Here is a 17,768-nt window from a genome sequence, read left to right on the forward strand (position 1 = left end):
AAAAGGGACACGAACCATATCTAGTGAGAACCCGATATATCCGAAATCGTTATGAAAAAAATGCCTTCTCAACTCTTTCGTCTCGCCAACTGTCATGTTTTCTTTTTGATGAGTTGAGTATCACCTTCTCATTTGTGTGTATGTCCGTCAAGTGTCGTGGTGATGAGAACAACGCAAGATTAGTATGAGAGAAGGAAAGGCGTACAGTTTTTAAACCGAAACTTTAACACAACATTTTCAGAACGGTTTGTCCAAATTAGGAAAAGTTTTCAATCTTGAGCTTCTCCCATTGAGACTTTAAAACTAGATCCATATTAATAGATTTTGAGGAAAAGAAATTATGCTTCTAAAACTACTATTCTTATACTTGTGGGTTTAGTGTGTTGGGTTTCAGTGAAGTTTTACACTATGGTTTTAAGTGTACTTTGATTTTGTAGCGTAATTGTAGTTATACCCTGCGCATTTTTTGGACAGCGCGAGTTAAAGTTGATTAGCTTATCTCGGCGACTAGATAAGGCAGATATTTATGTGTTGTGATCCTACCAACACATGTTGTGGTTGGTGTGATGGTGTCACCTAAGAACGACGTTTTTTTAGGGAAACAGTAAGGCTCTGCTGACGCAAGAACGACGCTTATTAATGACACGCTCGAGAAACAGAGGTACAAACAGTTACGCCGTGATGCTAAAAGTGGGTCCCAAACTGTGGAAGGTCGTCCGTCTTGCCAACTCTTGGCTCTCTCCTATCTCATCTTCACATTGGCATATTTTGAGAAAATCACAAGAACAATGCAGACGCACAGGTAGCTGTCTCACTATGGGCAGATACTTGGCCTACCGAAGAAAAAATAACTTGTACAGGGTATTCCTGAAATCAGATTCGGCCGAAACCGGCACACAAGTAGGCAACAAATTTGCACCAGCCTGTTGCCCAAGAACAAGTTAAACAGCCTGCGCTGACTCAGCTCTGTTTGATCTCGGTACCGAGGTTATGCACAGCAAAGAAAAGGGCGGGAAAAAATTGAGATGTGGTTATTTTGTGATGTTTATTAATGAGAGCCTATGAAGGAGAAAATCGCTCTCATCGTCATTTACAGAAGAAAATGGCCCCCTACAGCAGCATGGTAGTCGGGTTCTCGATGTAGCCCTTGAATGCCTTCAGCCATTCCGCACCGATGGCGCCTGCGAAACGGAATAGTGGATAGTCAGCGCACAGATTTCGCCATAGATAGGAATGAGAAGCATCATCCACTGTTTATAGCTGACACAGGAAAAAAACAAGTACCATCAATGACCCGGTGGTCGCAGCTTAGCGTGGCTGACATGAAAGAACCGACTTCGAACTGACCCTCAGCTCCAGGGATCACCCTCTTCTCAGCTGCTCCAAAGAAATTTCCAACCATATGGTAACTCATAAGTAATGGAGCGGTTTCGATAAGGACTATCAACTACTATGAGGCAACATATTACCAGAGCCAATCGCCAAAATTGCTGATTGGGGAGGATTTACGATGGCACAGAATTGCTTAATTCCGAAAGGGCCTCCCAAATTTGAGACGGTGAAAGTGCCACCCTGCAAAGCATAGCGTCAACATTGTCAAGGATAAATAAACACTATTAAATGCTGGCAAGATATAATTCGATCTATACTCTATACCTCGTATTCTGATGGTTTTAGACTGTTATCCCTTGCTCTTAGAGCCAACTGCTTCACCTCATCGGCAATAGTAGCCAAGCCTTTCTTGTCTGCGTCCTGTAGAAATAATTCAAGTTAAAGAAGCAGATAGTGTGGAAAATAGCATGATACCAAGTCAAACAACCCACCCTAACTACTGGAACAAACAAACCATGCTCAGTTTGTACAGCAACATTAATGTTGACATTGTGATACCTGCATGACAAATAGATGAAATACATCACATTATGAGTAATGGAAAGTTGAAAACAAAGCTCCCCGTTTTAAAGATTTTACTGTCCGTATCTTACTGGCGAATAAAATCGTTCATCCAGGAACTGTTACACGCGGGAACCTTCCGAAGAGCCAATGCTGCAGCCTGCATATCGAACAACAATCAATTCAAGCCTGTAGCATGGAGGCATACAAACAACTGATAACTGCATGAATAACCCAAGATAAACTTATTTGAATAACTTTTCCTGTCACTCAAGCAATCAATGAACACCCTGCCTTCTAAAAAAATTGTAAACTCAAGTAAGTGCTTGAGTACAAAGAAAGCGGAGCACCAGAAGCTACCGTATATCAAAACATACCTTAATAACAAGGTCGTTTATAGATATCTTCTTCCCACCAGAGGCATCCTGCAGAGGGTTCAACTCGCTCCGCAATCTAGAACAGAACAAAATAATGAATTGATCTTCTGTCAAAGCCTTCCAGCAGAAAAATGGTGCAAACAAAAGATAGGACCAATTATCCCAAACAATGATTGAGCAGATTATCTATCTAATTCACACAAAAACCAGTATGTGTAAAATAAAATACTAAATGGTTAAAGAATTGCATACTTAATAAGTTTGTCAACTCGACTATCAACTGTCAGATAGTAGTGAGGGATGGTTTGCTTAGATTGCAGCAAGCGGTTTGCAGTAACCTGAGGCAAATAAAATTACAAGTTGTCAATAGCAGCAGAGTACGTTCAAACAATTCCACGTTCAAAGAATCCCATGGCACTGATTTTACCTTCCTTATTTGTGTATTTGGAAGATCCACATAGCCTAGTCCTGGAGCTGCTGAAGCTTCCTTCTTCGTATCCTTGGCTACAGAGGCTTCATCAAGCATACACATAACATCATCAGTTGATTACACTAGTTCTACTTGCATAACTGAACTGATAAATGTTTACGTATATTAAACACTTCAAATACACTTTTCCACTATCCACTAATTTTCCTACAAATGAGAGTGGTGGAGAGTGAAAAAAATGGTGGTGGAGAAAAAAGTGCTAAAATAAACAGCATACATGACTAATCATGCTCTGTTTCTGCCCTTCTAGAACAGTGTCATAGCACCCAATCAGGAGTGATTTTTTCATTGGCAGAGACAAAAAATAACAGAAGAGAGCATACACAAGTAATCCTCAATGTCTGCCTTCAAAATACGCCCATCTGGACCAGTACCTTTTAAGCTTGAAAGTGGTACCTGTACACAATTTGGAGGGTGAAAAACTGCATTCCTTATAAACTGTCTGGATAGCTGAAATGTAAGTTGCTTACGTTGTTGTCTTCTGCCAACTTTCTAGCAACAGGACTGGAGAATAAGCGATCCCCTGACTCTTCAGTCTTTGTAGCCTTTGGCTCGGGAGCCTTGGACATCTCTTTCTTCTCCTCTTTTGGTTCTGGGGCCTCAGATTGGGGCTTCGATTCAGCTGGAGGTGCAGCTGAAGCAGAAGATGAAGCCTTGTAGTCCTTAAATTTCTCAATGTCCCCCTCCTCTTCCACAGTTATGCAAATAACCTAGTTCACAGAAAAACATATGGGCCTTAGTAACAAGCCAATAAGTATGTCACCGATGGTAAAAAGAAGTTTCGCCTATGCATCAGGATATATCATATATGTACCTCGCCAACTTTGATCTCTTTTGCGCCATCTCCACAAACAATCTTAGCAAGATAACCTTCCTCCATGCATTCCATCTCCACAGTAGCTTTATCCTAGTCACCACAGGTGTTCTTTACAATTATCTAGCTGCACATTCGTGGTCTGGGTGTACATGGAAAGAAACAGAACTTACGGTTTCCACTTCGCAAAGAACTTCACCAGGTGAAACTTTGTCTCCCTCCTTCTTCACCCACCTTGCAATATTTCCCTACAGACAATTTAGAAGTTTTTGATACTATACAGAAAATTGAAGGAATACGTGCACATTGGTCATGCTTTATGTTGCTGTGTCATTACTTTTTTTCTGAATTTTGAGTGAATTACCTCAGTCATAGTAGGTGACAGAGAAGGCATCCCGATTTCTTCATGCGCTGGCAAATCTGAAACAGTGTATAACTTTGTTAAAATGCTATGAAGGTATCAACTTGTCTGTACCATCGCATAACTCAAAGTTGGATAGAATGTTAACATTAGCATGACTGAGCGAGAAAGGTACCTGCACCACTTGAAAATTGCCTTGCCGAAACTACCTGCCCACTGATAAAATAGCAATGAACAATGAACAGTCAAAACATGGTTGCTGCTATGGTAAGCCAGCATAAAATATCTGGACACATAAATTCAGGAAAAAAAAACATAAATGAGAGTGCCTACCATGAGAACAAACTATTGGATCCAGTAGCAGAAATTTGCATTCTCTTCGAGATGTAGCTTCCTCTTGCTTCTCGTGGAGATACCTGCAAAAGTAATAGATGGGGCAGCCAATCAAAGTCAGAACAGATAACAAGATGTTCAACTAAAGAAGTATGATTTAACTACTGCTGCATAACCTTAGAGGTAGGCCCTTTTCCAGACAACCTCTCGTGGAAAATGCTCGAGCTTCCAACTTTTTTCCCATAGTCCCCATGAACACTAGAACTTGAGACACCTACAGCAGGGAGCTACCGATTAGTTTTAATGAAAATTATAAGCAAGCCTCTAAGAAAAACACTAGTCCAGAATAATATGTGTTGCACTCTGTTCAAGGTTCGTATTAAAAGAAACAACCGGTACATTATATTATAATCAATGAGAGAAAATTTTCATTTTGGAAGAGCTAGTGGCCAATAAGAAGATAACTACTGTATTTCCGTTACCAGCATCTCAGTTGAACATACGAGGATGAAATTAACATTTAACTCATATTATATATAAATAAAGGGTCAAAGATTTGTTAAGCAACTACTCCATTTTACGAGGCGTAATTAAATGGTAAACTAGCTTCCACTTTTAAATCCTAGCAAGCAATTTCATCAGATTGCACCCTTCCATGTTTCCCTTCAAGCTCCGCCTGTACTTTTAAGAAGCAGAGCTCTCCTGTGGCATGTGGGTAACTGCTGGCCACATCTGATATGCCATTCCAGGATTATGAAACAGTTAGCTCTATTCCAGCACCAGTGATGATACTAGGATTCTACAGTACTGGTGAACCATAAGCAAAATTCAGTTGTATTCCTGTACAGTACTACAATTGGGTAGTAAGGGTACAGTAAACACTCCATGCCATGAATAACTAGTAAAATCCGTTGGGATTCGGGAGGCAAGTTCAGCTTGGATTAAGGTGTGCGAGGAGCACAGGGGGAGAAGCACATACCATCTTCCTTCACAGTAGTGGAGCAGGCACTGGCAGAGAAGTGCCTAGCGATGCTCCCACGCTCGTAATCCAGGACACCGCGCACCCTTTGCAACTGCACAAGTGAAACACGCGCAAAGCAACTATGAGCATACGAAAACCATACACTTGGCTGAACGCTTTCAGAGCTGAAAGTACCAGCAGCGAGCAACCAATAAGCCACACAGTGCCAGAACCTGTCTTCTGCTCTGTCACGCCACACCAATCACCAAACATCGTCAAGCACTCCACACAGGTGTCGCGATAATATTTTGACGATTGACTATACATCGATTGCATGTGGTAGCAGCTCAACCTGTTTGATGCTATGGGTTGGGTGGTGGCCTTTATGCAGGTCTAGCATAACAAATTTACAGTTCCAACAAATCACATACGTACATGGCCAGCGGGTCGAGGCAACCAATCGGCCAGCATCTAAGACTTTTCTACAAGGGCTTAAATTCACAATAAACTCTCCACATTAATCTGTTCCAACTTCCAACCCAACTTGCTAGTCTAGGGAAAAAAAAGGCATAAGCCTTGTACCAATCTAATCCGCCGTGAGCCGTGAGAATTGTTGCTATCCCCTGGCTCGTCGTACAATTCTAACCATTATCACCGTCGCTGGATCGGATCGCAGAGCCGCGGCGGACTGGAGGGCGGGACCAGATCACCGGAGCGATTCCAAGAAAATGGGAGGCCCTGCCGCAGCGAAAAGCAGGGAGCGAGGGAGATGTACCTTGCGGGAGTGACGGAGGAGGAGCGCCATGGTGGCCGCCGGCAACGGCAACGACGACGGCAACGGAATTGGCGGAGATCGGAAGCCTTTCCGGGTGTCGCCGATGGAGGAAAAGGAAATGTAGAGAAAATCACGGAGGAAGGGGGCGGTTGGTGCGGTCAGGCTATTTGTTAACTTTGATTCTGTGTATGTATTTTTAAGGGACATATTTGCTTATTCGCCAATCGCCCAAGCATTGCCACCTCTTGCAACTTTGAAATTCATTGTTGCTCCATCCGGCCTAAAAAAATTGAGACACGTTAAAAAAAAATTTGAGACAGCTCAAGTGTACATGATTGTGTCAAAGTAACTTGGGTGGGGGGAGTATTATCTATACTATTATAGTGGATGGAGTTGCCCCTAGGTCGTCAAATGCGTTTGGTGAAGGAGATTGGGATAATCTGAACCGTCTGTTTGCTCACTCCCCAGCGTCTCATCATACGATCGTTCCACGAAGTCGAGTCCCCTCTCGAATCCCTCCAATCACGCATAAGAAAACCCTTATCGATGGCGGCGGGGATTGTGCCACTTGGGGCGGTTGGCTTTTTTTTATCGGATCTGCCAAACTGGATTCGAGAAAATTGACCCGACAGGAAGCCATTGCTTCCTGCCCGTGCATGAAGCCGGCGCGGCCTCTTCCGCTCCATCAGGTGGCTCTGTATTCCAAACCAATTTGATCTTGCAAATTGTCGACATCTTCGTTTGCTTTTTATGTTTTAGTGTTTGGAAAGTTCTGCTTGTTGAATGGGTCGCTTTCGTTGTGGATGATGATGTCATGAAGAAGACCTTCCTTCTCCACCTTAAGATGAGACGGATACTCATTTGAAGGGTTTTTAGTGTTGAACGGCAGTGCAATTAGCCTTCACTATTGTTTTGCCCGGTCGTCTAATTAGCATCTTGAATTGCTTACTTTTACCTTGCTTATGGCGTTACGTTGTGATAATTAGCATTATATTTTGACAGAATTGAGACGTAACAATGATGCCTTCAAAAAATAATAAGAGAAGTGAATAATAGAACTGAGACATGACAAATTTATTATTCTGAAACTTATTTTACACTGTCTCCTATAAATTTGAAAAATACAGTCATAACTTCTTTATATTACTTAGTAGGGCTTATGTTCAATTAAAAATCCGTAAAGGAAACTTCCATGCATAACCTTTTACCCTATTTAAACATGGCATAAACTCCTCTATTCAGAGTCTCATATTTAGTTTTCCAGTGAGCAGTATAAGAGAAATGATTGATAAATTGTTAAAATGAAGGTGTGAACGATGCCAATATGATACATGTGTGCAGGTGAAGAAAATGGTTATATAACTCTACCATGATGGTCATTACAATTTAATGCCACTTTATCGTAGGTCTGTCTCATATTTCCATGCCAGCTCATAGCCATGTACCGCATGGAGCTGCCCCAACAAAATTAACAAGGTAAGAAAACCGTGATTGTTGGATTCAATCTGTAGACTGAAAAATGAGGATCGAAAGTGATAATTATTGAGTCAGTTACAGTTGAATCATATTGGTATAATTTTTGTGGCATGTATCTCATATTTTGTTGACTAAATTTATAGTCAAATTTGTTTCTCGAAGTGCATAATTGCCCATTAATCTGGTATGGATGGAGTATCTGATATGCTTTCAGCATTGAGAATATTCTAGAAAATATCATTTGTAGTATCCTTCTCTCTATATATTTGTTGCCTCGGAGTGGTCAATGGCACATGCAGGAAGTTCCATTCGGTGTGATGTAATACAAGATTTCTTTATTATATGAATTCTCTTCGTTTTAATTATCCTACTACTTCTGCACTTACCCTACCGGCCAAAACTTGAACAACAATTACTCTACTAATATTTTGTTTATGTGATACGGAAGCATAATAGTTAGTACTGAGTACAAATCTAGTACAAATATAATGATAATAATTTTATGTTATATAAATTGCATACTAATGGAGTATTTGTTGGCCAAAGTCTTGTTTAAAACAATCAAAACACCATACAAAATGAAACAGCGTGAATGATATCTTTGTCTAAAGGTTTCCATGGTGATTATCAATGGTAAAAATAAGTTTTCACATATTTCATCTCTCCATTGCTTGCCTACTACTGAGAATGTTTGCAGATTGCACATGAATGGACTGTAGTTTTGGGGAGTGCAGTTGGTAATTGGTCGTCAAACGGGTTTGATGAAGGAGATTGGGATCCTTAAGACCGTTCGATCTAATCTCCCTTTGCTCCGTTCGATCATTAAGATTTGTTGAAGATGATCATGTAATTTATTCTGAAGTACCACAAAGCTTTTTGCAAAAGAAAAAGCACCACAAAATTATCATCCACAAGATACACAATGAAATCATTACCAAAAGACTTTGCAATCCTTTGTCTCTTGCTCCTTGTGGGAGCTTCATTGTTATCTTCATCAGAATCTGAACTCTCATCATCAGATTCCTCATCAGACTCCATAGGAGTTTCATGTATTGGATCAGATTCCCAACTAGACATGCCATGCATATCTCTCATAGGAAATATATCCTCAAAGAATGTAGCATCTCTTGATTCAAAGATGGTGCCAACATTCATGTCGTCCACTCCCGATTTCACCACAAGAAATCTATAAGCAATGCTATGGGCAGCATAGCCAAGAAAGACAGAGTCCACGGTTTTTGGTCCAAGCTTTCGCTTCTTGGTGATTGGCAAATTCACTTTAGCCAAACATCCCCAAGTTCGTAGGTAGGAGAGTGTTGGTCTTTTCTTTCCTCATTCCTCATAAGGGGTAATCTTTTTATTCTTGGTTGGAACATGGTTTAGGACATGACACGAAGTCAATATAGTCTCCCCCCACCATTCCTTGGATAAACCCGAAATATCTAACATGGCGTTAACCAAATCTGTTAGAGTACGGTTTTTCCTTTCCGCAATCTCATTGGATTGTGGGGAATTGGGAGGCGTTCTCTCATGGATTATACCATGTTCCGCACAGAATAAATTAAACTCATTAGAAAAGTACTCTCCACCACGATCGGACCGAACCCTTTTTATCATTCTTTCAAGTTAGTTCTCAACTTCAGCCTTATAGATTTTAAAGAAAATCAAGAGCCTCATCTTTAGTTTTCAGGAGATACACATACCAATACCTAGTGGAATCATCAATCAAAGTCATGAAATATTTCTTTCCACCTCTTGTCAACTCACCATTCATCTCACACAGATCTGAATGTATGAGCTCTAGTGGTGCCAAGTTTCTTTCCTTCGCAGGCTTGTGAGGCTGCTTTGCTTGCACACAAGCATGGCACTTAGAGCCTTTGACAAAGGTGAATTTCGGAATTAAACTCATATCAGCAAGCCGCGTCATACAACCTAAATTAACATGACAAAGTCGTGAATGTCAAACATTAGTTTCATTAACACTAGTGCTTACATGGTTCACAACATTATCACAGAAATCTTCTAGAGAGAAGCGAAACATTCCCTCACATTCATAGCCCTTTCCAACAAAAGTTCCATACTTAGACAGTACAATTTTATTGGACTCAAACACCAACTTAAACCCATCTTTCATAAGACGGGAGCCACTAACGGGATTCTTCTTGATAGAAGGGACATGCAGCACGTTCTTCAGTTGCACGATCTTTTCCGAAGTAAACTTCAGATATACCGTGCCAACACCACAAACAGTAGCATGCAACCCAATCCCAATCATTACTGAGGATCCTCAGGCCTGATAAGAGGTAAACATGGAGATGTCAGCACACACACCTGCACATGTATCAACCCACCATTATGTGGGCTGAAACACCGAAAGAACAGTAGGTAATATATTACCATACCCTGTAGTTCCTTCCTCTGTGTTGCCAATGATCATGTTGACAGAATTTGAGTTCTGTCCAGCCTGACCTTTCTTTCCTTTGCGTTGTGGACAACGATTAGCCCAATGGCCTGTCTCGCCACACACCCAGCAAGGATTTTTCTTCTCCGTTTTCCGCTTCTTCTTTAAGTTGGTAGTCTGGGAGACTCCCTTGTTCTTTCCCGGCCTTGGACTTGTGGGCATTTTTCTGTACCATATTGGCAGCAGAACGTCCCTCGGTTCCTCCAGTGTGTTTGTCTTTTGCCCTCGCCTTCTCCTCAACATGCAGAGAGCCCATGATATTCTCAACAGAGAACTCATGCCTCTGATGTTTCAGAGAAGTGGCAAAGTTCCTCCATGAAGGGGGAAGCTTAGCGACAATGCATCCCGCGACAAACTTGTCCGGTAGCACACACTTGATGAGCTCAAGTTCCTTTGTCATGATCTGTATCTCATGAGCATGTTCTACTACAGATCGGTTCTCAACCATTCTGTAGTCATTGAACTGCTCCATAGCATACAGTTCACCTCCGGCATCGGCAGCACCAAACTTAGCGTCCAGTGCATCCCACAGTTCCTTCCATTTCGGATGTGCAGATAAGCATCAACCAACTTGTCTCCAAGCACACTTAGGACAGCACCCACAAAGATTACGGTGGCATCCCCGAACGCTTTATCCTCTTCAGGAGTAAGCGGACCTCTGGGAGTACCTTCCGCAACTTGGTGCACGCCCATAGAAGTGAGCCACAAGAGGGTCTTATTCTGTCATCTCTTGAAGTGAGAACCTGTAAACGGGCTCGGTTTGAGCGCAGCAGCAAAACCTGACGGTGAAAATTGCCCAAGTAAATAAGGTTTTTGGATTGTTGGATTATTAGGCATTTTTCGTGTGAATTTAATTACCGAAAGCAACATTACAGATGCACAAGCATACTTAACCACACACATCAGACTAAGCACATGCATCAGATCTGAACATGAAACAAGTAGTAGTGCAAGGTAGGAGAGGAAAAGCACGTACATCTCGATTGGGAAGGTCGCACCAGCACCACCATGGGAGTTGTAGATATCGCCCATGGTGTAATCGGAGTCATTGATGAAGCAGTCGAACCGGCGAAGAAGAGCACGAACAGAAGCGAGCAGTTGCGCCGAGACGCTCCCCAAAAACCTTATAGCCTGTCTCCCGATGCAGGATCTCAACGGACGGGGTTTCGGAGGCCTGCTCTCCCGGACGGCTGTGCACGCAGTCGCCGGGATGGGGAAGACTAGAGAGTAGCGCAACAAAAGAAACTTCGTGAGAGAGACATACTAGAGAGTTCTGAGAGCTGTATTCTCCAGATCTGATCTGTCTCCTTGTATAGCCTGGGAGGAGAGCCGACCCGATCGCGTTGCCACGCATAGGAAGCCAGGGACACGCGGCGACCATGCACATGCAGGTCGACACGTACCCAACTCAGTTGGTGCACCAAGCAAAAATTTAAGCTTCCTTGAGTGTGTCTCGAACTCGAACTCGAGTCACGAAACGTGACGTGCGTGCGTGTCGTGCCGTGCCGAGCCGGGGCGGGCGGAGGAGGAGGAGTGCGTGAGGGCTCCTTCTATTCTCACTCACTTGGAAGGACTAGAACAGCAACCCTTATATACCACTCGAACTCTCTCCCAACTAGCATTGTGGGACTAAACTTTGTCCCCCAAGACTGTCCCAAGCTGCCAACGTGACGGGCCTTGAGATTTTAGGAATTGTAGACTACATGGACTGCCTTATTGGGCTGCAGCTCATCTACATTCAACAGATTCTGTGCTGCCAAAATTACAAATGGAAGATCTCACAGGAGCTTTTCTAATCACAGGAGCCTTCAAGGTCACAGTCTCACACGGAAGGCTCCGAAACGGGAAGATTGCTGATGCCCCAAAAAACCAACCGTCTGCTAGTATTCTATGTGAGAATACATGTAAAGTTCTCTTTGTATAATGGGAAGATGTGTGGTTGTTATGTACCATGTGGATGTGGTGTCAAATATGAAAACAAGAAAATTAGTATTTTTTATTTTTTTGGATGATGATATTTTAATTTCAACCAAACCGACTGTTTGTATGGTAATTGTTTTTTATAACCTAATTTACAATTTTTCAAATCTGTATTATAAGGTGCAAAAATCTCTATGGATTTTACTTAGCTTTTTGGGTCAAAAAACTTGTTAATCTACACCATATGATATGAGTACGACTATAGGATCATACCTATTTCTATTATTCATTGAATAGTTAAAAATCACTACAAGAGATCTGATATACTGTGACGAGCTCAAGACGTCACGCAATAGCAATAAACGTCACGGAAGACCCCTCCATGACGTACTTTGAGCGTCACAAGCATCGTCACGGAATCCCCGTCACAGATTACTCGCTCGTGACGCGGCGCGTCAGAAAACGTCACAGAGTATGGGTGACATCATGTGTGATGTCAGCACTTAGAAGACCATCCCACGGGTGGGAAACGTCACGGATTAACGTCACAGAATGTGAATGACATCGTACATGATGTCATTTAATTAATTTTCAAATTTTTATTTTAATATTTCGCCTAAAATATATGTTTAATTCTTGTCTAATATTCTAAATTATTTTAGGAAGAAATAATAGTTTCTCCCATTTTTTGTAGGTACTATTTTATATATTTTTTGCATGTAATATTAATTCATTTTTTTATTTTTATAATTTTTGCTTGTAATAATTTCTAAATTTCATATACATCATGTTATGAATTGAAATTAATTTTGAATACATATATGACAACATATACTCAATTGCCATTGAAATCACAATATGCATCTAACTCACGACCAAATACCATGGTCCATAACTAAATAAGTTGCACTACAAAATTGACATAACTTACGAAACACAAACTAAGTTCATGCTAGAATAACTTCACCATATAATGATGGTTTTCATGCATCATTAAGTGTATATGGTGCCTAGTTTTGAGTTGCATGTTTCCGACAGCTTCTTCAGACATGCCAATTCTTCTTGTTGCTTCTTTTTCATCTCTTCAAAGTGCATCCTCTTGTGTTTTACCTCTCTCGGTTAATTGTTGTTGGTATATCGCATTTGCCTCTATTACTTCTATCTTCTGTTATCCAAAATTTTCTTCTAACTGATGCTGCTGATGTTCTATACCACCCAGATCTTAATAGGTGCATCATGGTAGAAAGGAAGGTGCTTGAGGAGTTGTGCTCCTTCAGAACTTCAGCGACAATATGTGTACCAGTGCATCGGGCACTCATCTTCTAGTTGTGCTTCAATCCTTATCTCTTCCATAGTAGTCTCGTAGAAAAAAACATCGTTGCTCAAGTTTGATATAGGTGACACGTTCAATTTAACTTACAAAAACATGGTAAGAGCCATAATCATGTACAAAACATATAATTGTCTTTCATTCAGGAAGCAACCAACAACAAGTCATCAAGTAGCCAGTAGCACATAACAACCAACTACCAGCACTACTACAAGCAGCTAGCAGTACATCAAGCAGAATGGAAATAACCAGCAGTACAACAAGCAGCCACCAACCCATAAACAACCAGCGGCACAACAAATAGCCAACATCATAGCAAGCAGACATCAACGATAAATATAGCTAGTAACAACTATTATTTAAGTAACCAAATACAGAGAGAAATCTCACATAAGCTTCAATGGCAGCTGCACTCACGCATCCCGTCTTTATATTAGTGTGGGACTCTTTACAAAACTCAATGGGACTACGGTCCTCATTGTTGCACTTGTCTTTTTTCTACAAGATGTGGGAATTCATATAATTAATATTCCATAGATGAAAGTTGCCAAACTGTGCAGTAGTATAAAGTGCAGAAATATATGAAATAGATAGTGAGAAAAAATGCAGTTCAAAAGTTAAATTAGTACAAAATACACAGAATAAAGCTGCCAGGGAAAAACAGTACAAGGCTACCTGATCTGTTCTTTTTTTAGTGCTTCTAGGTAAACCATACAATTCATTATTCTCAGAACTAAAATAAGAAGAGTTTGACGAAGTAACCTGCCAAAAACCTATATGGTTGAGAACCATACTATGCCAAGAAAACAATATGAACTTGCACCAGCAAGTTTAAAATAGAATCTACCACTTCAGAATTAGCAGAAGAAAAACTATGCCTCTTATATTGCCCTTGTTCTTCAGGGGTGTCATACTAGTACATCATCTAAAATGAAACTTCTACATAAACTTAGTTCCCCTCGTAATATAAACTCAAGTAGAATGGAGTGACCAACTTGACATAAATGAGATGTAATGAATCATTATCACCCGGAGTAGCAATAACCCCTGCTGTGCTAGATTGAGTTTACTATGCAGTGTTATCACCAGTGGTGGCACCTACTAGATGATTGCACGCGTTTCAGTTTGGTAGAATACTTACAAGTTGGTGGAAATGGGCAGGATAAGACCTAGAGCCGGTAGTTTCGTGATGCTTGACAGCCTCTCGATTTTCCTTGTTTTTACACAAATTTCCTAAATGAAGCAAATGAATATTAGTATTATCATTAGCAATGAATATATATTAAAACAGCAAACATGTTATCACTGAGTCTATAACCAGCCCTAACGCTTAAACTTCACAGAGATAACACAGAATGTGCTCAACATTTAACTATCAAGGCACACATCGTCCACATGTATTACTGATCAGAGTTGTATTTCTATTCGTGAGATATCTTCAACAATCAAACAATACTACATAGTATAACGACTCACTTTATCTCTTTAATAAGGGAAAGCATGTAAGCAGAGCATCACCTTGAAAGCATTTAGTTTCAGGACAAATTGTAGTAGTTTCAGCACATAGGTTCATATGATAGCATGCTTGTCTCTGTGTCGATTTAAAAAAATGCTAAACCAAACTACTCAAAATACAGAGAGCATGCAACTGCAGGTTAAGTTTTCAGTTAAAATAGGAGGTACTCTTGTACAGGAACATACGTGCTCTAATAGAAGTCATGTTGAAATTCGGTAATATCATCATGGTTGTTATGATGTCCTGCTGATAATCTATTCTAGTGTCGTCCTAGACGATTCAGAATACCTGCAAAAAGCCTTCTTGCCTGCAAATGGTTTCTCCTATCAGCCTTCTTGCCTGCAAATGGTTTCTCTAATCAGCTTGACTACCAACATGAAACAATCTATACAGTACAGGTTTTTAAATACAAGGAATTAGCTACTGCACAATGCTTATACGTTTGGAAAATGATTGATAGTTTGGCCCTGATGTTAGCACAGTTTGGAGAAAGTATGGAAAAGGTTTCAGTGTTTTTCAGAGTTTCAAGCTTCATTTTAGTCCTTTTGTATCGTGTGATATGATCTCTAAAGTTAGTTTAGCCTGGTTTGTAGTTGGCTTCAGGAGAGAGGAAAAAAAGGTTGTGTGTTTCTGGCGGTCTGGTACTCTATATGAACAGCTTGTGCAGCTTTAATAAAAGCTGAGGGCTATGCCCTTAATTCAAAAAATATATATAGAGCAGGACCAGCATTTTATAATCAACTGATTGCCATATCCATATTACTATCACACACAACGGAGAATTGAGCAATGGGAGAAGTGCCAAAAGTGGTAACAGAACAGAGAGATATGTAAGTTTTGCACTACGAGCCATGTCGGTGCCTCTAATAATTTAAGTGAAGCTCTGCCTTTCGAAATAGAAAAACAGGAAACAGGTAATACATAGTTTATCTTCTAATTTCAATCACCAAAGGAAAAACTGCTACCTTATTTTTGAACTGAACCTAAAGAGGAAGGAGGCGTTTAGACCAGAGCTAGAATCGGAGGAGTGTGGTGGCATTCACGCGGGTGCAGACGGCAGCGCTCTCACGGGAGCAGGCAGAGGTGTTCTTTAAAAGATAGACTAACCTATGTAAACATTAAGCTCTATAACTTAACTATCACCCCCCTATGTGACATTACCACATTGACAAATATCTTTTATGCATGTAGGATAACACCATTGAACAAATATAAACGAAGCCAGTATGGTTGCACTTCAGTTTGTAATGAAATTTCAGTTCCCCATTTGATCAGACAAAAAGCATGAAAGATGTTGCTGTATCCTACAAATTTGGGTGACCTAATCACTTTCTTGTATAACTATCCTACAAAGTTTGTCATTTAGATTTATTATGAAAAAATAACTCTAGTCTGACACACACGGGTTGAATTCCACATTTTAAGTAGAAATCCACGGCTTTTGTCAACACAGGAAACCAATCTAATTAGGTATCTAGGAGCTGTGGAACATGTCCATTAATTCGCAGATGCCATCGGATATAGTTGTACCAACCTATGAATCAGAACGCAGCCTATGAATCAGAACGATGGTGTCGCAAGAGCAACCAATACACCAAATACCTGCAGTTCGCGCGGGTGCGTCCGGCGGCGTTCTCGCAGTTGCAGGTGGAGGCGTTCCTGTGAATGCGGACGGTGCAGCAGGCGTGGGAGGGAACCAGGGAAGGGGCGAAGATGACGTCGTGGGTGAGGCCGGCGGCTCCGATCGCGCCGGCGGGAATGGCGGCGATGTTCGATCGCGGCATCGCGCTGGTCGCGGTTGAGGCCGGCAACCTCTAACCCGCAGACGAGGAGGGCAGCGCCGCTCGACCTGGCTGGAGCGGTTGGATCGGAGGGCGCCGCCAATTTCCTATTGATCTGTTTCGTGGAGAGAATGGGGGGGAGGAGGAGAAATAGGGGGAAGTGGCGAGATGGTTGGAAATTATTCAAGTGACTGCAGGTATTAAGGTGTGTTGGTGGAAGAAAAATACAAAGTGGAGAGAAAGCTGTATTTTGGGTGGAGGGAAATAGACTTTTTAGTGGGCACAATTTTTGGAGGGAGTGGGTTCTCCGTTAGAGAGAAAATTATTTTCCTTATATTCATTTAATTGTAGAGTAAAATATGGTTTTGTTTACTATCAAAAGACTTGATAATCCGCACAATAAGCGGGGTACACAATGAAGATCATCTGAGCCTGCTAGAAATAATTAGGTTAACGTAATGAGATACATAACAAATTGATGGTTCAAACACGCTATTTTTTACTATGCAAATATTCTCAATTCAATCACCAACATGAATCTCCAAAAATAAATTTACAATGTGAATTTCGAAACACAGGCGGCACATACCAAGAGACTTGGAGTCTGAGACCCGGCAGCCGCAACGAACAGCTACGTCTTGCGCCCACGATTCAAGGAAGAGGAGGCCGCATGCTACTGAAATGGCTCAAGGTCTCTGATGATCGAGGACTTGTTTTCCTCTCGTGTCCCCTAATACAATACGATTAAGATCCAGAGCAAACACATAGGTCTCGCTCGGTTTCCTACTTCCCAAACATGTGACAGGTATCAGCATAAAAGAAAGACACGAGTAAACAAACATTCAGTATTCGCAAAAAAAAACATTCAGTTGGCATTGGCATGCCAAATATGAATAGATCGTGCATTGGCTCGATCCTCTGTTTTGCAATTTTATCAATCTATTTTTAATTTCTAGATGTTGATATGAGATTTCTTTATTTATTTTACCCCAATATGTGGATCCCGGCTCGGCAGTAGCTATTATATGGCGTAATACCATCACTCGATTCTAATTTTCCGTGACCCATTCACGCTCGTCACAGAAGCTATCAAGTCGTCATAGAATGTGCTAATGTGTGACGGTGATTCTGTCACCGTCACGGATCTCTATGAATGCGTGACGCCATAGGAAGAATGTCACACATTATGATATTCTATGACGTTACGGACCACCGTCATGAGGGTTTTCGTCACAGTATATCAGATCTCTTGTAGTGAATACAATATGTATGTAAGATCT

The 17,768-nt window shown here is 41.2% G+C and overlaps 1 protein-coding gene and 1 long non-coding RNA gene across 3 annotated transcripts; both read right to left on the bottom strand.

Annotated features, from left to right (window-relative positions):
• Nucleotides 1-718: 718 nt before the first annotated feature.
• On the bottom strand, nt 719-6,136 carry LOC124684955 (dihydrolipoyllysine-residue acetyltransferase component 3 of pyruvate dehydrogenase complex, mitochondrial-like). 2 transcript variants are annotated; one of them, XM_047219216.1, is made up of 19 exons: nt 6,005-6,136; nt 5,248-5,341; nt 4,445-4,542; nt 4,269-4,351; nt 4,111-4,151; nt 3,939-3,994; nt 3,748-3,822; nt 3,575-3,667; nt 3,231-3,470; nt 3,135-3,156; nt 2,698-2,783; nt 2,523-2,608; nt 2,271-2,346; nt 1,986-2,053; nt 1,824-1,890; nt 1,657-1,752; nt 1,470-1,572; nt 1,285-1,377; nt 719-1,181 (listed from the first exon to the last, which is right to left on the bottom strand). In XM_047219216.1, the coding sequence occupies exons 1-19, from the start codon at nt 6,032-6,034 to the stop codon at nt 1,111-1,113; spliced, it is 1,578 nt and encodes a 525-aa protein (XP_047075172.1). In that variant the 5' UTR covers nt 6,035-6,136; the 3' UTR covers nt 719-1,110. The 2 variants fall into 2 exon arrangements, with proteins under 2 accessions (XP_047075172.1, XP_047075171.1); XM_047219215.1 differs by having other exon boundaries at nt 3,084-3,156.
• A 7,040-nt stretch (nt 6,137-13,176) lies between these two features.
• LOC124667799 lies at nt 13,177-16,406 on the bottom strand. Its single transcript, XR_006991413.1, has 5 exons — nt 16,310-16,406; nt 14,996-15,046; nt 14,333-14,424; nt 13,582-13,689; nt 13,177-13,220 (listed from the first exon to the last, which is right to left on the bottom strand). It is a non-coding gene; the product is annotated as an uncharacterized LOC124667799 (long non-coding RNA).
• Nucleotides 16,407-17,768: the final 1,362 nt, after the last annotated feature.

The sequence above is a fragment of the Lolium rigidum genome, chromosome 1, assembly GCF_022539505.1.
Source record: "Lolium rigidum isolate FL_2022 chromosome 1, APGP_CSIRO_Lrig_0.1, whole genome shotgun sequence".
Classification (NCBI taxonomy): Eukaryota; Viridiplantae; Streptophyta; class Magnoliopsida; order Poales; family Poaceae; genus Lolium; species Lolium rigidum.